The 15,016-nt window shown below is 42.3% G+C and overlaps 1 protein-coding gene across 1 annotated transcript in view; it reads left to right on the top strand.

Moving 5' to 3' along the window:
* FHAD1 (forkhead associated phosphopeptide binding domain 1) overlaps window positions 1–15,016 on the top strand; it is a 175,882-nt gene that overhangs the window by 56,955 nt on the left and 103,911 nt on the right. The window contains exons 7-8 of the mRNA XM_069079619.1: window positions 5,748–5,878; window positions 10,073–10,147. Coding sequence (XP_068935720.1) covers window positions 5,748–5,878; window positions 10,073–10,147 — 206 coding nt within the window. The remainder of the gene's footprint in view (window positions 1–5,747; window positions 5,879–10,072; window positions 10,148–15,016) is intronic.

The raw sequence follows: 15,016 nt of genomic DNA, 5'->3' as shown, positions 1-15,016 counted from the left end.
CAGTAGTAGTAGTACTGGTAGTAGTAGCAGTAGCAGCAGCAGCAGTAGTAGAGTGGAGAGAGTTCTAGATCTGGAAGGCAACAATCTAGGTTCAAATCCTGGCTCTCCACCCAAAGTAACTTCCAGGAAAGTGTTTGACTTCCCTGAGCCTCAGTTTCCTCCTCTATAAAATTCATGGGTTGGTGCTATGTCTATGTTGTTGTGAAATATCACCCACAGTGCTAAACTGAGATGTGTTCAAAAAGGAAAAAATAAAGGTATATTAAAAAATACTACTGATCATAAGTCACCTTAAGTGGTTTATTATACAAACCTAATTTGAGTAACTTGCAAACCAAGAGGACTTCCTTTCAAGGTCTTAAATTAAGGTGCTTTTTGTTCATTTGTTTCCAATGCTGCCCCCAACCCCACTCCCTTTGGAGAGTCTCAGAGCAGCAGGGGAGCAGGGTGGGAAAAGCACAGGATTTGGAGTGGGTCAGCCTGGGTTTCAGTTGCAGTTCTCTCTTTTTCCTTTGTCCTGACCTATGGTTTCATTGGTATGGTGATCTCCCAGTGAACAAACTCCCTTTACTAACACAGACCAGCACCTGTTCTGTAGCTAATAGTCTTCGAGTGTTTCCTGGGGGTACTAAGAGGATAAATGATTTAGTCAGTAAGTAGTAAAAGCAGATCTTGAACCCAGGTCTTTCTGCCTCTAAGGTCAGCTTTTTATCTACTACACCTCAAAGAATTGAGCAAATCACCTCCTTTCTCTGGGACTCAGTGTCCTTCTCTATTTCTCTGGGCCTCAGTTTCCTCCTCTGTAAAATGAGAAAACTGAAAAAATGGTCTGGTAAGAACTAGTAAAAAGATATACCAGATCCCACAAAGCCCTAAATCTATTTAGATAATTAGAATTTTCCAGTAAAGGTTGTCTCTGTGCCTGCCTTTCCTCCTTCTGTCTGCCTCCCACCCACCTTTCTTGCTTTGTTTAATCCTGTCTTGACTGAACATTTAATGTCCGTAAATAAATCAGCAAGCACCTGCTATGTACCAGCACTGGGGTTACAAAGACAAAAGTGAAACAGTCCTTGACCTCAAGGCGCTTCCATTCTAATGGAAGAGAGTACTTGGACACAGAGAGGTATATAAAGCCTATAGAACCAGTCTGTGATTTCATAAGGGAGCTCTGGAGGAGGAGAGTCCCTTTACCAATGCAGATTGTCCCCTACTCGGCAAGTAATAATCCTATTGAAGTAGCCTGGGACACGTAGAGGGCTTAAATGATTTGTCCATAGTGACATAACCAGTCTGTATCAGAGGCAGGTCTTGAACCAAGGTCTTTCTGGATCCTCCATCCACTAAATCACATTGTCTCTCAAATATTATCTCATCTCATCTAATGAGACAATGTTTCCAAAGTGCTCAATGCAGTGCCTGGCACACAGCAGGTGCTTAACAAATGCTTATTCCCTGTCCCTTTCCATGGAACCCTTTGGCAGTCTAAGCATCTTTTCTCAGTGTCACGTTTTTTAAATACATAAATTAAAATATGCAGGATTACAAAGGAAGTCAGATATATTAAAATGTAGTTATCAAAAGAATTTTTTAAGTTTAAAAGTTCTGCCAGGTTACGAATTGATTAAGATAACCAGATGTCTGGCAGATGCCAAGCTCTATTAGTAAAGGGAGTTTTTCTACCAGGAGTCACAGGTCTGGAAGACCACCAACCACAAACTACTTGATATCACTGCATGCCCTCTCCTAGGCTCTATTGCCCTTGATGCCCAGAGAACAAAGTAAATAAGGCAGATATTCTTTATATTACTAACCTAGTACCCACAGGCACTGTCTGAACATCTGGCCAGACGCAAAGAGTAGGGACTCATTTGTCCAAATTGGGATTTGTTATAGCAAAGCCAGACTTGGACGAGTCATTCTGGGCAGAGGTTCCTGAGGTCATCCTCAGAGAGCCCAAATCAGGCCCTAAAGAGCTTCTAAGTGGCCTTTGTCCTGGGATGGGAGAGGCAGATGCTTGAAGTCCACACACCCCTCCTGGCCATATACACACCTGCTGAACGCCACAACCAATGCTCTCTTTGCCATAGAAGTCTGGCTCTGTAGGAGCATCTCTGTGCCCTAGAGGGGCATCCCAACACCCCTTGAGAAAGGAGGAGGAGGGGAGGTCTTAGACAATGTCTTGGTCTCGACATCTGTATTCCCAATGCTAGAAAGAAACCAGGCAGCAGCCAAACCCCCACTCAGAAATGCTTCAGGACTTCTGGTGTAAAGAAGCAAAGGCAGAAATCCCTCTTGAATCATCTTAACCTTATCATGAGCTAAGGATCTGTACCCTGAAAGATAATAACAATAATAGCTAACATTTATATGGTACTAACAGTGTGCCAGGCACTGTTCTGAGCATTTTACAAATATTGTCTCATTTGGTCTTCACAATAGCACTGGGAGGTAGGTGCTATTATCACCCCCATTTTGCAGAGGAAGAAACTGAGACAGACAGTGGTTGAGTGACTTGCCCAGGGTCAAACAGCTAATAAGTAACCAAGGGTTAATTTGAAATCAGGTCTTCCAGACTCAAGGTCTGGCACTCTATCCCACTTTATCAGTCTGGGGTCCAATCCCTCCACCAAAGCAGAGGGCAGCCTATCTATAACTTGGTAAAGAAGTCTTAGAATCACAAGTCTAGACATAGAAGGGACTCCATACCCTCATTTTATAAATGAGGAAACTGAGGCTCAGTAAGAGAAAATGACTTGTCGAGGTCAGTGAATTACCAAACTGGGATTCACACTGCATATCCCCAGGTGAGACTTCACCCTCTCCCTTTCAGTCAAATGAATGTCTTCCTTATTATTAACTATCTCCCTGAGAAAGAGTTTGCCCCCCCTAATCTGGTAAACTGATTTGGAATCATCTGTCCTCATGCTAACTCTAACTTCCATCCCTCAGGCTGGCAAGCTGGTTATGATTGATGAGGGCACCCCCATGATTGTCAGGAGACAGTGGTTTTCCAGTATTTGGAGCTTAAGCAACCCAGGTTCTTTGTAAGCCTCACTAGTGCTCTAGGCAGCATAAACATTCAAAATGCATCCTATGGGGGATGGGGAGCAGACATGCTAGATGCAAGAGATGTACTTAAATTTTTTTTTGTTTTTATAATAATATTTTTCTTTTATTATTAATTTTTTATTTTTTAGTTTATATCATCCATTTCCACAAGATTTTGATTTACAAACTTTCTCCCCATTTTTCCCCTACCCACCACCCCAAAACAGCGATCCCACTGAATATCCCCTCCCCCAATCTTCTCTCTCCTATGTCTTCCCCCATCCCCCCTCTGACTTTCCAGTAGGGCCTGTATGTCTTATTTCCCAGTTACATGTAAAATTATATATATATATATATATATATATATATATATATATTTTAAACATTTGATTTTAAATCTTTGAATTCCAGATACCTTCACTACCTCCCTTGTCACCCATCCTTACTGGGAAGACAAGCAATTCAACATAGGTTGTACATGTGTAACCATGCAAAACATTTCCATAGTGGATATATTGTGAAAGACTGACTATATTTCCCTCCATCCTATCCCACCCCCCACTTGTTCTTTTCTCTACTTTGATCCTGTCCCTTTTCAAAAGTGGATGCTTTCAGCTTCCCTCCCCCACAGCCTGCCCTCCCTTCCATCATCCCCCCTCTCATCCCCTTCCCCCCTACTCTCCTGTAGGGTGAGATACCCTATTTAGTGTGTATGTGATTCCTTCCCTAAGCCAAATTCATTGAGAATAGGGTTGACTCACTCCCTTTTGCCTTCCTGCTCTTGCCCTCCATTGTAACAGTTTTCCCTTGCCTCTTCTATATGAGATAATTTACCCCATTCTAACTCTCCCCATGTCCTTTCATTATATTCCCCTCTCACCTCTTAATTTCACCTTTTAAGTATCATCCCTTCCTGTTCAACTGGTCCTGTGCCCTCTGTCTATGTATATCTGTACACATATGTACACATTCTCACATATGCATTCATACCCTCCTTTATAGACATATATAGGTATGTCTATATATGTATATATACATTTCCATTTCCTTCAACTATTCTCATACTGAGAAAAGTTTCATAAGTTACAATTATCATTTTTCCATGTATGAATGCAAGTAGTTCAACTTTGGTAAGTTCCTTATGATTTCTTTTCCCTGTTTACCTTCTCGTGCTTCTCTTGCTTCTTGTAATTGAATGTCAAATTTTCTATTCAATTCTGGGTTTTTCATCAAGAATGCTTGAAAGTCCTCTATTCCATTGAATGACCAAATTTTCCCTTGAAACATGATACTCAGTTTTGCTGGGTAGGTGATTCTTGGTTTTAATCCCAGCTCCTTTGACCTCCAGAATATCATATTCCAAGCCCTTCGATCCCTCAGTGTAGAAGCTGCCAGATCCTGGGTTATCCTGATTGTGCTTCCACAGTATTCAAATTGTTTCTTCCTGGCTGCTTGTAATATTTTCTCCTTGATCTAGGAACTCTGGAAACTGGCTATAATATTCCTAGGAGTTTTCTCTTTAGGATCTTTTTTAGGAGGTGATAGGTGGATTCTTTCAACCTCTATTTTGCCCTCTGGTTCTAAAACATCAGGGCAATTTTCCTTGAGAATTTCTTGGAGGATTGTTTCTAGGTTCTTTTTTTGATCATGGCTTTCCGGTAGCCCAATAATTTTTAAATTGTCTCTCCTGGATATATTTTCCAGGTCAGTGGTTTTCCCAATGAGATATTTCACATTGCCTTCTATTTTTTCATTTGTTTGGATCTGTTTAATAATATCTTGATTTCTCATAAAGTCACTAGCTTCCATTTCCTCCAGAATTGTGAATTAGAATTGTGAAGGACACTAAAGTAGAGTAAGCCAAATTGTGAAGGACTCTTAAGTGTCAAAATAAAGAGCTCTGATTTTGTCTTAATGGCAAGAGGGAGTCATTGGAGATTCTTGAGGAAGGGAGTGTGTGACCTGGTCAGTTACTAACTCTGTAGAAGATAGAACAAGTCTGAACCCTGTGAGACACTTGATAAACACTGGAGGTATAAATCTTAAAGCATCATCCATACAAGCATGTGTTGGTATAAATTATTACCTTATTATCATTAATCGAAAAGGTTTTGTTCTCAATTCAATTCAACAGATACTTAGTAAATTATCCACTATGCAAGGCCCCCCTGGTGGAGACTCAAAGCTTAGCTAAAACATAGCCCCTGCCCTCACGGAGCTTAGATTCTCCAAAATGTTATGGCCTAAAGAGAACCACAGGGAATAATATGAGATAGGGTGGGATAAACTTGCTCCTGACACATCATAAAATCCTAGATCTAGAAGCTAGAAGTCTTCTACTCCAATCCCATTTTACAGATGAGGAAACTGATCTGTCCAAGGTCACCCAGGGACTAATTGGTAGAGCCAGAATTTTCGCTTCCCAGATTGTAGAAGAAATCGGGAGCCCTGAGTGTCTTTGACTGGAAAAGCAACATGATCCAGTCTGTGCCCAAGGAAGAGAGTATGGTAATGGTATAAAGGATCGGGGGTAGGCACACCTGTTGGGAAGCTCTTGTGAAGGTATAGGAGGTAGTCATGAAGGCCGGTCCTCAAAGGAGGATGTTAAGTACTAGGACGCAAAAAGGGGGAATTGAGAAGACATTGGTAGGGCAGACTCTCAGCAGCAACGCTTTGACCCCAACCACTCTCCTTCACAGAGTTGGTGGCCAGTTTGCAAAAGGACATCGGATTAAAGGACAGCATGATGCAAAAACTAAGGCAGGAGGTGGACAGACTGAAGAGTGAAAACCAAGAAAAGGATTATCAACTTTCAGCCATCACTTCCAGGGTGAATGAATGAAGGAAGGAGTGAGTGAGTGAGTGAATGAATGAAGTGCTGTTATTGCTGCCTCTGCTGGGTTGTGGAAAAGGTAGCCTGAGGCTGCCAGAGGTAGGACCAGCTCAATCTGTCTTCCTCAAGCATGTAGGGTAAATAGAGGCAGGTTGGGTGGGGTCACCACCGGTCAGTTTATGCAGACCTCTGGCTTGCCTTGATGAATAATTATCTGAGAACAGGAAAACTCTTTCCTGTGTCCTTCTGTCTCAGGACCTCCTTTATACCTTAGAATTGGTTATCACAAAGCAGATAGCTATTCCCCTTCTAGTTTTGGGGGATAGAGGTTTTTTTTTTTATTTAATTTAGTTTTGTTTTTGGTGACAAAGTCACTCTCCTAAATAGGATATATGAAATGCCAGATCTGAGGAGGAACTTGAAACAGGAAATATCAAGGCTGGGAGGAATTTTAGAACATATGTCAGAGCTGGAGGGCCCTTAGAACCCAGAATGCCAGGGATGAGAGGGCCCTTAGAACATGGAATGTCATAGTTTGGGGAACCCTTAGAACCCAGAATGCCAGGAATAGGAAGCACCTTAGAACATAGAATGTCAGAGCTGGAGGGCCCTGAGAACCCAGAATGTCAGGGATGGGAGGGCCCTTAGAACATGGAATGTCAGAGCTGGAAGGGACCCTAGAACACTCATCCAGTCCAAACCACTCATTTTACAAAAAAGGAAACTAAGGCCTCAGAAAGGGAAGGGAATGGTCTGGGGCTAAATAGCTTGCAAGTGGAATAAACAAGATCTGAGCCTGGATTTTTCTGACTCTAAATCCCATACTCTTCCATTGGACCACAATGCCTCTTGGTCAATGAACAGAATCTGTACAAATTTCAGCACTTAATATGTGGCTTGTTACTTTTCCCATTACTGTTATTTTCCACCCTTCAGTGTCCTCCATCCTCTCCTGAAGTCCTACTCCCATGATCCTTTGTGGTGTGGACTTGAGACCCTGGGTCCTCCAAGCCTATACCAATGGAACATAAGCCCTACCAAGCTAGGACAGCTTTGAGTTTAGACCCAGTGATGGAGTATGTGTCTTTCCTCCAAGGACTAGACCAGCACAAAACAGAAACATCACTTGAAGACCCACTTTGGCACTAGGACCTGGGTTCAAATCCTAGCTCTTCTACTTACTAGCTGTTTGACCCTGGGTAAGTCACTTAATTAGTGCCTCAGTTTCTCCAGCTATAAAATGGGGGTGATAATAGCACCTGATTTCCAAAATTGTTGTGAAGATCAAATGAGAATATTTAACACAATGCTTGGCACAAAGCAGATGCTTAACAAAAATGTTTGTTTCCTTCCTAAGTCACCTGATCCCTTCAGTCTTGGTTTCCTCATCTGTAAAATGAGGATTTGGGACCAGACAACTACTAAGGTCCCTTCCAGCTCTGTGATATTGTGATCCCACAGGTGATGCACTTGTGAGCCATGACCACTTACACAGATGCTTAAGGGAAATGTGCATATACCACCCATGAGTTCACCAACTCTTAAAATGTTGAAGGGTGAAAGCATCAACCCTCCCATTTCTCCCCTCCCCCTGAGTTGGGCAGGATGCTTTATTTACTTTCATCTAGGCTTGCCCTTTCCCGGCCGAATAAGCTCTGCATGGAACATGAGTCACGCCTCTTTTATCCAGCACCATGGAGAGAGGGTTTAGTTTGTTTCGTCCTTTCAGATTCTTTGGGACCCCATTTGGGGTTTTCTTAGAAAAGACACTATAGGGGTTTGCCACTTATTTTTCTAATGCATTTTACAGATGAGGAAACTGAGGCAAACAGAGCTAAGTGATTTGCCCAGAGTCACATTAATAAGTGGCTGAGGCCAGATTTGAACTCAGAAAGAGTCTTCTGGATTCCAGGCCCAGCACTCAGTGTACTATAGAGGAATACTCAGTCAGTCCAGCCTTCTCCCTTCCAGCTCCCCTGCAGCCTGTCCTAGAAAGCCCATCTGCTGCCCTTGTGCCTCAGGCAACCTTCCACCCCAGGGTAAACATGCAGAGAAAGCTTCCCTTTGTCTGGGACAGAAAGTTGGCCTGATGGAAGCTGACTTGTCATTAAGTCACAGGATTTATGTCTGGAGGGGCCTCTCAGAGGCTCACAAGATCACAGAATCTGAGAATGGGAAGGAGGCTTAGCTGCCATGGAGTCCAACCCCTTTGCAAAAACAGACCCCCACTACAATGTCCCTGACAAGTGGTCCTCCAGTCTCTGAATGAAGATGTCCAAAGTGACTTACCCAAGGTCACACAGCTAGTTAGTAAGTTGAAGGGCCCCGTCACCCCTCCAAGCAGCCCATCTCACTCTGGGACAGCCGATTATTAATTACCCTTCCTGTTAATACTCCCCTCCCCTCATTGCACCTAGATCTTCCCTCCAGGGGAAAACTGCAGAAATTGAATCCTCCTTCCACGTGGCTGCAAATACTATCATGTCCTCCTGAGATCCTAGATCTGGACTGAATAGAGACCTCAGAAACCATCCAGGGTCATCCCCTCCTTTGATAGAGGAGGAAACAAAGACCTAGAGAGGGAAGACTTTCCTAAGGTCACACAGGGAGTAAGTGGAAGACCTCGAATTTGAACACAGGTCCTCAGAGTCCAAATTCAGTCCTTTTCTCCCCTAGGGAGTGGTGCCTGAGACTGCATTCAGATCCAGGGACAGAGCACATATAGTAGCAGAAATTTCTATAGTGCTCTAAGGTTTGCAGAGCATTGTATTTATGTGAACTCATTTGATTCTCACTACAACCTTGGGAGGTCAGTGTAATTATTATTCGCATTATACAGATGAGGAAACTGAGTCCTAGAAAAATCAGATGACTTTCTATAGATCAGTTAGTGAGTGTCTAAGGTAGAGGTTGAATGCTCAAGTCAGGACTGAGCATTCTATCCCCTGTGCCTCCTAGCTGCCTTAGGAATACCCCCCCTGGATTTGGAGTTGTAGGAATTGAGTTCAAATCCTACCTCTGCCACAGATGAGTCCATGACCTTGGGGAAGTCATTTTACCTCTGTAGGCCTCGTTTTTCTTCTCTGTAAAATAAGCAGGCTGGACTAACTGATGTGACATAGTAGCACTAGCTCTGAAATTTGAGGGCCTGAGTTCATAGGATCATGTGGTTTTAGAACTAAAAGGGTCCTCAGAGGTTGTCTAGTTCAATCCTCCACTCTTTTTCAGATCAGTAAACTGAGTCCCAGAAAGATTAAGTGATTTGAGACCAGGAGTGTGCTGGTAAATATTACTGGCTCTCAGGGTGGGGAGGTTGTTATATCAGGGCATATTTTTAAGCTTAATCTGCATTATTAATGTTTTTCCCATCACTTTCTTAAGTCTAGATAATTTTTTAAAAAGACAACAATAAGTCAAGCTCTGATTTGTAGCATAAGCTAGTTTCCAAGTTATCAGTTGACTCTTATGAGCCAGGAGGAGCCGATTCCATCACACCCTAACTTCGGATCATACAATCACAGCTTTAAGGCAGGAAGAGACCTCAGAGATCATCTCCTCCAACCTTCTTCATTTACAGATGAAGAAACCAAGGCACAAAGAAATGAAATAATATGCCCAAAGTCACACAGGAGCTAAATGGTAGGCCCGGGATTTAAACACAGCTCCTCAAAGTCCAATTCCAGGCTCTCACAGGTGATCCCATTCCACTGGATCTCTGGAACAAGCAGTACCCCTCTACCTGCCCCTGACACTTTCTCTGTGTGTGGCTGTGGCCAAGTTACTCCAAATCCAGGACTCCTTCTATGCCAACACAAGGAGAGGGACATCCAGAGCCCCATCACTCTTTATGGTGAAGTGAGAGCTCTGGGGCTCCAGAAGCCTCACAAGCAGATTTTTTTTTCATATGTCTCAACTTTCTGGACTTGGGTGAGGAAAGCCGGATGATGACAGACTGATGGATGGCATTCTTCCAAGAGGGACCGATTTCCCTCCTGCAGCCTGAGCTGGTGGTGAAGGCTTGTAGGGCTTGCTTAGCTAAGCACAAGGGGTCTCCAGTCTTGGGAGGCATTTGTTTGCTTGGGGAATCCTTTCTGGGGGTGAGAGGAGAGAGGAAAAGAGATGTCAAGATCTATAGCCCTGGAGGGGCTTCTTGGTCTGATAACCTTCTTCCTTGTTTTCTCTTTGCCACAGTGTGCAAAACTGAAAGAAGATTTGAAGGAAGATGAGTTGGAAGCCAGAGAGAAAGAACTAAAATCATGCAAATCTGTGAGTTGGCTTGTTGAATAGTGATGGTTACATCAATCAGTCAGTTGATAAGCATTTGCTAACCACCTTCTATGTGCCAGGTACCGTGCTGGTCAATTAGTAAACATTTATTAAGTGATTACATGTCACTGTACCAGTTGATCATCAAACATTTATTAAATATGCACTATGTGCCAAGAGCTCTGCTAGTCAATCAGTAAACATTTATTAAACACATACTATGGGTAGGTATTGTTCTAGTCCATCAACAAACATTTATCAAGTGCCTACTATGTACCACTAAGCTAATAAATCAATAAACATTTATTAAATATCCACTATATGCCTAGCACTGTGGTAAGCATTGGAGAATACAAAGAAAGGAAAAAGACAGTCCCTGCCCTCAAGGAGCTCACAGTCTAAGGGAGGAAATAATATGCAAATGACTGTGTACAAACAAATTATGTACAAGGTTAATTGGAAATGGTCCACAGAGGAATGGTACTAGAGTGAAGAGGGGTCAATAAGGTTTCCTGTAGAATGGGGGGATTTTAGTCAGGACTTGAAGGAAGCCAGGATTTAATGCAGCCTGTGATTTCTAGAGCTATGGTACTTGGGGCAGGGGGAAGCCAACTTTTGACAAGACTGCTGGGTCTAGGATCAGGAAGACCTGGGTTCAAATCTTGCTTCAGATACTGACTGTATCACCTTGGACAAGTCTCTTAACTTCTATGGACCTCAGTTTCCTCTTCTGTAAAGTGGGGGTGATATTAACACCTACTTCATGATGAGAGAGTGACCAGAGGAAAGCTACTTGTATGACAAAGGACCTTAGGGTCCTGCTCTCTGAGAACAGGGTTGTTGAGGAAGACAGTGAAATTTTGTCATTAAACACTTGGCAAAGCTTTGAAGGGCTAGATCAGGGGTGGGGAACCTGCAGCCTTGAGGCCACATGTGAACCCTCTAGGTCCTAAAATGTGGCCCTTTGACTGAACCCAAACTTCTGAAGGGCCACACTTGAGGACCTAGAGGGTCACATGTGGCCTTGAGGCCCTTTGTCACCTGCAATGATCATTATGCAAATCTGAAATAAGTAGGAAACTATGATTTGTTTGATATTTTGATTCATTTTCTTTTTCTCTCTCTCTTTTTTATGTTTTAATTTACATCATTCATTTCCACAAGATTTTGAGTTACAAATTTTCTCCGCATTTTTCCCCACCCACCACCCCAAAACAGTGATCCCACTGAATATTTGATTCATTTTCATAGTCATTCTTCTACTTGATTTAAATTAACAAATAATTATTAATACTTGTTAGTATTAATAGCACCTACTATACACAGGACTCTAGGGTCATCTCTATGGATACAGAAATCAAAGATAACCCCTCAGTTTTCTAAGCTTCAGTCAAGGCCCTGCTACAGGCATCCGGACTCTGGGCTGGGAACTGGGAGGAGATAATGTGACCAAACTGAACCCATATTCCAGATGAGATCTGACCCAAGAAGGCTCCAAAGAGGCTACTACGTCTTTATCCATGGACGTCACGCCTCTCTCTTAAGGCAGTGCCCCAAGATCTTAATAGCTAAGAATGCTAGTCCATGGACTTCTTATTGTTTTTTTTAAATTGATAGTTGTCTTTCAATATAGCTGGATTCCTTTGTAATCCTACATATTGTATTTTCTGCATTTAAAAATATGATTCTGGGGCAGCCAGGTAGCACAGTGAGTAAGAGCACCGGCTCCAGTGTTGAGAAGACCTGGAGATCGAATCCCGGGCTCAGACACTTAGCACCCACCCAGAAACACATGGCCGTGTAACCTTGAGCAAGTTACTTAACCCCAATTGCTTAGGGGTGGCCAGGTGGCTCAGCGAGTAAGAGCATCAGCTCCAGTGTCAGGATGACCTGGATCAAATCCAGGCTCAGATACTCAGCACCACACCCAGAAAAAACTAGCCGTGTAACCTTGAGCAAGTTACTTAACCCTGATTGCTTATAAAAAATATATATATATATATGATTCTGAGAAGGAGTCCATAGGCTTCACCAGACACTGCTTTTATGAGTCCAGGGCACAATAAAAATATTAAGATTTGCTTCTATATCATCTGTTGTCTCCCTCTAAGACCCTCAGATCTCTTTCAGACCACCCTCTGTAGAGCCATGCCTCCCTTATCTCATATTTGCTAAGTCAATTTTGAGGGACCGAGTATATGACTTTACAATTATCCCTATGACATTTCCTCTAATTAGATTCAGCTCAAGTTTATAGTTTGGCATGATTATTTCAGATCCTGACTCTGTCATCCAGTGTATTGACTTTTCTTCCCAGTTTTGCGTCATTTATTTGTTCAATAAGAATGATCTCCATGCCTTTATCCAAGTCATTGATGGGTACTTATTGGCTAAATGACTCTGGTAGGTGTTTCAGTTTCCTCATCTGTAATATGAAGATTTTGGATATGATGGTCTCTAAAATTGCCTCTGACTCTATGATCTATGTTAAATGGTGCTAGATTAAACATAGCAGGGGAAGCTAGATGGCTCAGTGAATAGAGCACCAGCCCTGGAGTCAGGAGGACCTGAATTCAAATTCAGCCTTGGACACTTGACACTTACTGGCTGTGTGACCTTGGGCAATTCACTTAACTCCATTTGCCTTGCCTTCCCCCCTCCAAAAACAAACAAACAAATAGACTAAGTATAATATCTTGAAGTTTGCCACCAGAGACCACCTTCCAACTTTAAATCATTAATGACTACTCTTTGAGTCCAGTTATTCACCCAACTTCCAATCTAACTGTACATTCACAAAAGTCCACAACTCTGCATCTTGGGTAGGGGCAAGGGAAAGAGGGAGAGGAAGGAATAAGCATTTATTAAGCACATATTATGGATCATGCTTTGTGCTAAGCAATTCACAAATATTATCTATTTTTTATCACAATAACCCTAGGAAGTAGGTGGTATTTCCCTAGGTGGGAATTATAATTCCTACTTTACAACTGAAGAAACAGAGACGAGAGAAATTAAGTGAGTTGCCTGTTGTCATACTGCTAAGTAAGTGTCTAAAGAGGGACTTAAACTTAAGATCTTCTTTTCTCTAGGCACAGAGTAAAAATCCTTCTTCAGATGATCCTTATGTGGCTTGGTCTCAAGTGCCCTCACTGTTTGGGTCACCCTCCTCTATGTATTTATCAACTTAGCAGTGACCTTTCTAAATTGTGATGGCTGGTATTCAATTCAGTCAGTACTCAGAATGTGGTCTCACTAAAGCATAAGACAATGAAACTTCAACTCCATGTTTTAGAAACCATACTTTCATTGAATCAGTCCAAGACTCTGTTGGGGTCTCCCACATTATGCTATTGGCTCATATTGATTTTATGGTCCCCTAAACTCCCCAGATCTTTTTCATGCAAACCTATACCTAGCCAGGCTTCTTCCATCTCGCACTTGAGAAGCTGAATTTTTTAACTCAAGCATAAGACTTTAACTTTATCTCTATTAATTTCATATTATTTGATTGAGCTCATAATTCCATTCTCTAAAAAGCTTTTGGATCTCCATCCTGTCAAGTAAAATAACTCTTCTTCCCAGCTTCTTGTCATTGGCAGAATCAATTTCCTCATCCAAGTCACGGATTAAAATGTTGATGGGAACAGGTCCTAAGACACCATCTGGGATGAATGCTCCTGTTTGCACTCTAGAAATCTGTTTGAGAGGCTGTTGCATCCAGCTGAAAGCACGACTCCTAAAGTTGCATAGCTTATTTTTTCCCATCATCAGGACGTAAGCCAACAGGGAGAGGGGGGGAAAAATCTATGCATGAGCAGGGCAAAAAAACCCCAAAATGGTCTTCTGTGCCTTGAAAAGTTGAAAGAGCCCTGAATCTGGCATTCTAGAAGATTTGAGTTCAAGTGCTATTTCAGTCTCTTATTACCTGGAGCATGTTAGGCAAGTCACTTCATTTCTTAAGGCCTCAGTTTCCCTAACTGCAAAATGGGGGGAACTAGACTAGATGACCTCTGAGTTCCTTAACATCTTTGAATTTGTGATCCTGTAAATTCATAGCTTGTGGTAGTTTCCATCCTCAAGGGAAGAATTAAACCTATTCATCACAAGATCAATAGATTTTAGAATTGGAAGATGGAAGGCATCAACCAGGTTTGAAGGCAGATAATCAGTGTTGGAACCCTGGTTCTGACATTAAATCTGTGATATTGGGCAAGACAATTCCCTCAGCCTCAATTTCCTCATCTGTAAAGTGGGAATAATAACAGCATCTGCCTCCTAGGATTGGTATGAAGTTCAAATGAGATAGTAATTATAAGCGCTTAGTACATTGCTGGGCACATAGTAAGTGCTAACTAAATGTTTTGTTTTTTGGTCTTTTTTCAGTTGTGTCTGACTCTTTATGATCCTATTTGGAGTTTTCTTGGCAAAAATACTAGAGTGGTTTTCCATTTCCTTCTCCAACTCCCTTTACAGATGAGGAAACTGAGACAAATAGGGTTAAGTGACTAATGATGATGATGGTGGTGGTGATGATGATGATGACAATGATGAAATGGCTTGCCCATGAACAGCTCCTGAGTACCAGGACAGGAATTTGAAGCCAGGTTTCCCTGACTCCAGGCCCAATGCCCTTTCTACTGCACTGAGACTCCTTCTTTGCTTTGAACATTGCAAAAAAAAATCAACCACTGTGAGATGATAGTGCTATATCACTATGACTTTGATAAAACTTTTGGTCTTGAAAGGTGGTAATACAACAAGACTGGCTTTCTCCAGTTGTCCCAAGGTGACAGGTTAGATGGGCCCAGACTTTAAGATGCCTTTATTCTGTATGGAGTCAAACTGGAGGACACTGGCATTGTATGG

Source organism: Petaurus breviceps, unplaced genomic scaffold, assembly GCF_028583685.1.
Source record: "Petaurus breviceps papuanus isolate PSGF00001 unplaced genomic scaffold, PetGlider_PUasm1.0 91041, whole genome shotgun sequence".
Taxonomy (NCBI): domain Eukaryota; kingdom Metazoa; phylum Chordata; class Mammalia; order Diprotodontia; family Petauridae; genus Petaurus; species Petaurus breviceps.
This window is presented reverse-complemented; position numbering and strand designations above follow the sequence as displayed.